Here is a 6,539-nt window from a genome sequence, read left to right as displayed (position 1 = left end):
CAGACTGGCGACCTGTCCAGGGTGTACCCCGCCTTCGCCCTTCAGTAGCCGGGATAGGCTCCGGCACCCCCGCGACCCCGAATGGGATGAAGCGGTCAAGAAGATGGATGGATGGATGGATGTAATTTGTTTCTTCTTTTTGACACCTATTACATCACATCTTTTTTGGGTTAATGAAATGTACATTTAATTTATATTTTTTTATGATTTTTGAATTAAAATAAAATGTGTCTTTTAGACTATTTTAGCAACTGGGACAATTTATAAGTCTTCAGTAGCTATATTTAAAATGAATCTCCTTTAGTTTAAAAAAGGTGTGCCACAGGGATCTATTTTAGAACCATTTACTAATACCAATAAAATCCATTGGCCCAGAAATAAAATAACTCCTTTAAGTCTCTATTGTGGTTATGGAATTTTTTCATGTTGACATGAATAAAAGCTTAATACATGTTTATTCTATAATAATTTGCTTTAACATGACGTCTGTAGCAAACTGGAGCATTATAATATCATCTTAAATATCATATTTATTTAATTCCTAAAATATATTTTTGCCCTTTTTACTGAAAGTCTACAACTAAGAATTATTTCTAAAAGGAGTCAACCTAATTAGGTAAATATTAAGATAACCTGAGTGGATTAAAACACATCCAGGTCAGTTTCTAGTATTAGAACAGTCTACTTTCTTGTTTTAACTGTTAAATTAGGCCAAATAATTGTTCCATGTGAAAGTAATAGTCTTGTCCAAGATGTCAAAACTCATCTCCAGCTTCAGGCAGTTGGTTTTACTTTCAGGTTAGTGGGGCGCTCATCTAAAGACCGCAGATTCACTGAGAGTCAGACAGAACCAGAGGAACTGATCTGCCGTCTAGATTCAGACCTGATGACACAGCACTGGTTCTTGCGATTGCGGCGCATGTTGAAAAAGCACGAGTCTGCAATGGCGAAGACGTGCGGAGGCAGTTCTCCCAGCCGTCGATCCGTGTACATGTGCACGTGGTCTGTAGTGTAGATGGGCAGCAGCTGGTAAGGGTTGACTGCAACCAGAATGGAGCCTGTGTATGTCTGGAAACAGAAATGTTAAATGTCACACAGCTGAACGCCTGATGAGCACAAACAAGCCCCATCAGTGGGAGAGCAACTTGATCCACAGCTGGGTTCTAAACAGCTCTTTATTACCTTCTAAATACTGCAGTGATTTGACACAAGCAGATGTTTTCAATCCTGAATGATCAATAAGTGTAAGGAACAGGGAAAATGGTGCTAGTCACCAGCCTTGGGAACCACATAATGTATCAAAAATACTTTCTTTTTTAAATTTTAGTCATTCAAAAGGTATCATTAAATTGAGCATTAGCCAGTTTTACAGAAAAAGACATAATGCTTAAAATCATTCCTTAAATTTGAACTTAAAATACTTTACGTAGAACAATATTATAGGTTTAGACTCATTTCCTTGTGTATATAATTCAATAATGCAGATTTGATATATCTTAATTCCGTAATTTCTTTAGATTATGAAAAAATACCCTAAATATACAAAAACAAACATATGAATAATTGATTTTTCTTACAGTGGTAAAAACTACATATTCATCAGTGAGTCTTTTCCATGTGTTTGCAGGAACACGTTTCAGCATTTTCAGCATTTTTACCCATTTATTTCATATTTCATACACAATTTTTTGAGACCCCCATCTCATTAGCATCATCTAAACTTTTCCTAAAATCCTATTGTATATAACTTGGTCCATGTTTTCTGCTTTGTAGTGGATTCTAAATTCACTAGAGAACCTCATTTCAAAATGTCTACCTCCATAAATAAATAAAAAATGCTTTTTGATGGTAAAAATGTTTCTAATTTTTAACCCTTGTGCTCTCTTTGGGGTCCAGATGACCCCATCCTTATATTAATGTGTGATCCAGCCTATGGCAAAAATGAACGAAGGTGGACAGGATTTCATGTCGCCTACGGCACCAGTGAAGATAAAAAATCCTTGAAAAAAGAAGTTCAGCAACCCCACTTTAAATATAAACATGCCTAGGATAGCACAAGGGATAAACCTTCATGGTGAGAAAAACTCATCTATGGTTACTCATTTTTGTAAATGACTGCTAGCTGTATCCAAAGAATAGAAAACTTTGTTAATAATTAATTCTATATAATACAGTTACACCATGCTTAAAATTTGTGGATCACATTTTAGACGGTGAGTAAATAAGGTGCTTTCTTCCTGAACACTCAGATCAATATTTTTGCATCTTTAACTATTATTGTTGTGAGCAAAAAATTACCAAATCACCAAACTTATCACAAGTGATATTATCTGTATCTCATAAAAAATTATAATCAAGTTTTTTTCCTTTTACAGTTTTCGTCAAATGGTTTAAAAACATCTCAATTCCAAAATAAATGTAAGTTTCTGTGAATTGTTTGATTTATTTGGCTTTACATGTTTAAGGCTATGGAACAAAACTTAAGTTAGATTTTTAATTTCATTTTTTTTAAACCATTTACAGTTAACTTTGTATGCAGAAGTGATCTGGACACTAGATCATGAACTAAAGAAGGATTTTCAGGAAGAGAACAGAATTCATAGTTCCAATAACTATCCAGTTTTCTCTCCACTGGTGTTCCACAGGGTTCTGTTCGGGACGTTCATCTTTACCAAAATTTTATTTAATTTCTAAGCTCCATCATTCACTCACATAGTTTTATTTCTATAACAATGACCAAGCTCCTTCTGTTTTTTCCAGCAGACAACATGACCGAGTTGTATTCCATCTTTGTCTCACAGACATCTGCACGATTTCTATCAGCTTAAGTTAGAGGAAAACATTTTGAAGCCAATAATCTCCCAAAGACAACAGACCATGTTTTTCTTTACAAGACTTTTTTAAAGATGAGCTTCAGCCTTAACTTGGAATCTTCAGACCATAAATCCCCCCCAAAAAATACAAAGTACTTTATGACAGGAACAGGTGGTTCCTACATGACCACATAAACTCTTTAGTACTTTGATCCAGATATTGGAAAGAAATATCAGCTGCCTCCTTCTCAATATAAAAAAGATCATCTTCTAAAACCTTTCTATGAATTTAGTTAAACATTCAATCTACTTCCTGACAATGTTTTTACAGCCTTAGTTAGTGTGACCCGCTCAGTTTATGCTTGTCATGGACATCATTTGAAAGTATGTCTGTTTGGATATAACAGTCTGCTAAATTATTAAATGTGAATTCTGAGTCATCCAGATTCTGAAGATGCAAATCAGGCCCAAACCATCACATCAGCTCCACCGTGTCTTACTACTGCTATGAGGTTTTTTCAGGAAGTGAAGTCAGTTTGACTCCTGATGGAACAAGATGCATCACCTCAATGAGGTTTTGCTTCTTCAATTCACAGAACATTTGTCCAAAAGTTAGGTTTCCCCTTGAACTTTATCAATGTTTCTGGATTCTTTTTCTTATTATTGAATCATAAACTCTAATCTTAACTGGGTCAATCAAGTAAGGCATGAACTTATTTCCATGTTGCTCCTTTTATGACCTTTTGGATCAGTCCTTAGTGTGTCTGCAGTCATTTTGTTCAGTCACTCTTCTGGAACGTTTCCAAGTTTTTTCCATTTGTGGTGATGTTGTTCTTTGATTCAAAAATAACTTAGAAATGAGACAGATTCATGACTCCTCCTTTTGTGTTCTTGGAATTCTTTAATGGCAGCATAATATGTTTTCTTTTTTCTTTTATCTTTAACTGCTTCATTTTCTCCCATCTATTTTAGTACGTTTAATCTGTCTGTTTGTACGCAGTTAGGGGTGTGGCAAGAGTAAATGAAGTCAACTTGGAAGAAAATTCTTAATCTAAATTTAATTTGGCAGCAAAAGTGACCATTTTTGTTTGCTGGTCTATGGTTTGAATGGCATTTTTATAATTAAAAAAATGACCTTATTTTAAAATACATTTTGCTTAGGCTAACCCATGTTATTTGTTATTTGTATATTTATTTAATATTTTGAATATTGAATAAAAGAATCTGGAGGGAAGACAGTGTTTCTTAGATCACTATTAACAAATATTTAATATTTAAATATTAACTTTTTTTTCCCATTTTTGACCGTCCTAAAATAAAACATACTCAGTTGGAAACAAAATGCTGCCCTTTATTTTTAAATAAGCTCATCCTATTTAAAAACAGACAGTTTTTCGCTTTAATTTGAAATGCTAGTCTTCAGAGTAGTTGTAGCTTCTGTTTAATTTTTAGCAAAAAGTGCTACATTTAAGTGTATTATAAGTGTACTTAATTCATGCAAAAAGTGAGGCAGTTTACTTGAAGTTTACTTTTTATGTCTGTATATTGAAAACTTGAAATATTCCAGTTTAGTGCGTACATAGTCTATGCTATATTATATAAGTGTGCTGTTTTTTACCTAGGGTTGACTTATGACAGAGAACACACCGCTGAGCCTTAATAAAATAAAATACTGCCACATTCTCCATCCACTGAGGCTGATTCGTCTCCATGGAGACAAACACGCCTGTGACAAACACCAGGCCAAAGTCTGCCGCTGAAGGTATCGAGAGATGACGTGTAAGCATTTCCAGGCAGATTATGGACGCCATAAAAGAAGGTGGTTCGGCGCTGAGCGAGGAGGAACAGAAACTTACATAGATTTTGCCCTCTTTGTGTCGCACCAGCAGGTTCCTGAGAAGCCCCTCCTCGTTCAGGTCACCCAGCATGATCATGTCATCCACACCCGTCACCGAGGAGGGGTGCATCTGCCGGATCTTCCCTTCATTCTTTTTGTCCACCTTGTGCAACTTGACGAGTGTACAGAGAACAGGGATTAGTGGGCTTCCTGGTGTGTGTGTTGGGGGGGGCAAACATGGTGGGTGTGTTACCTTTCCTTCATCATCTAGAAGCTGAAGCTGGCCCGTGTCTGTGAGCTGAACTTCTGCCCCTATGGGGACTCCAACACCAGAGTCCACCCATACAAAGTCCCCCTGTTTGGGATGGCAGAATTTGGAATTAAAATCCAACAATTTGTGAGAAGATTATGACATTTTGTAGATCATACCTTACTCAAATGCACCATGTCTCACAGATGGATTAAATCTGAAATTGAATCAAACAAAATTAACATAAAATAGATGATGCGTTAAGTACATGACAGAATCTCTGCCTTTTAAGAAAGATATTTAAAGTTCAGGTGTTCACAAACAAACCAGACTGGTTAAAAAAAAATCAGTGATTTAAAATCAGAAATGATGAAGTGTGGAGAGATCACTCTTACCTGGGGAAAGGTGCGCGGCAGCTCCTTGTATGACAGTGAAGCAGCTCGGTTTCCCAGCAGCCTCGGTTTATGGTCTTTTGACTTTGCTCTTGGATAGCAGAACCACCCAGTGACACAAACGCCCCAACATTTACTAGCGTTGTTACAAAAGACGCACCGTGGTGTTTCCAAACATAGAAAACGCTCCAACTAGAATATGGTTGTTATAAAAGCTTGCGGAATATTGTGTATTTGATACAAGTTTTGGGATAATTACTTAAAGGGTTGTAGGTGACTCTTAAACACAAAATCTTTAACATACTGTAACTTTTCAACCGTTAACAGGATAATTCCAGTAGATTGTGAAGGAGAAAAGCGGCTTTTCTCCTTCACAATCTACTGGAATTATCCTGTTAACGTTTGAAAAGTTAAAGTAAATCAAAGAATCTAAACAATGGATCTCCAGTGTTAAAGGAAACTCATATACAGATGATATTCAGCTCAATTAATACATTTAATTAAATAAACTTCAAAAAAGTATTTCAAGGGGCGATTATTTAAGGAAATGAGCTCTAAATGCCAGTAAATCTGTGCTATTCATATATCGACCTATCTGTTCATGTACTCTGAAACCTGTAAACAGCAGATAGTGAACAGAAATAACTGGGTCAACTCCCACAGATTAGAGATCATAAATAAAAGCTTCAATTACCTAACCTGTTGTTATCAATGACAAATGATATAAGAAATGCCATTGATAAATCTGATTATTGATACATTTTTATAGCTTATTTGATCATTTCCTGTCTAAAAACTCCAGTTAATATTAAGAAAAATATAAGTTATTAATATTTTATGGAAGAAAAGTAAAAGAATGAACAGCATAGGTTGTTATTTTTCAGTCTCTTTACTATAATTACAGACAAAACCAATGTACAATAACTGGATGTTTCCGTCTCGCTTCTTTTTGTGATGCTGTACACACGGCAGCATGAAGCGGCGTCCGCGCTCACACAAACACGCACACAACACAAACTGTTACACGCAGTACAAAAACTTGAACAGAAGTGAATGGAAAACCAAAAGCACATTTACAGTGATTTACATGAATACACAGCTGTGGTCACAGGGATTGTTGCCCTCCCTCTGGTTACCTGTACCTCCTTTCAGTGCCTCAAAACAACCACTGAGGAAAAAAGTTGAAGATGATTTTATGCTAACTTAGCATCCCACTTTCAGTCAGAAAATACAAGTTTTCCTTTTCG

General features: G+C 35.8%; 1 protein-coding gene across 1 annotated transcript in view; it reads right to left on the bottom strand.

The window, feature by feature from the left end:
- LOC112150851 (unconventional myosin-VIIb) overlaps nucleotides 1–5,367 on the bottom strand; it is a 24,222-nt gene extending 18,855 nt beyond the window's left edge. The window contains exons 1-5 of the mRNA XM_024279369.2: nucleotides 5,296–5,367; nucleotides 5,080–5,117; nucleotides 4,904–5,005; nucleotides 4,670–4,822; nucleotides 884–1,068 (exon numbers count right to left, since the gene is read on the bottom strand). Of these exons, the coding sequence (XP_024135137.1) occupies nucleotides 884–1,068; nucleotides 4,670–4,822; nucleotides 4,904–5,005; nucleotides 5,080–5,097 (458 nt within the window). The 5' untranslated portion in view covers nucleotides 5,098–5,117; nucleotides 5,296–5,367. The remainder of the gene's footprint in view (nucleotides 1–883; nucleotides 1,069–4,669; nucleotides 4,823–4,903; nucleotides 5,006–5,079; nucleotides 5,118–5,295) is intronic.
- Nucleotides 5,368–6,539: the final 1,172 nt, after the last annotated feature.

Source organism: Oryzias melastigma, linkage group LG4 (genome assembly GCF_002922805.2).
Source record: "Oryzias melastigma strain HK-1 linkage group LG4, ASM292280v2, whole genome shotgun sequence".
Taxonomy (NCBI): Eukaryota; Metazoa; Chordata; class Actinopteri; order Beloniformes; family Adrianichthyidae; genus Oryzias; species Oryzias melastigma.
This window is presented reverse-complemented; position numbering and strand designations above follow the sequence as displayed.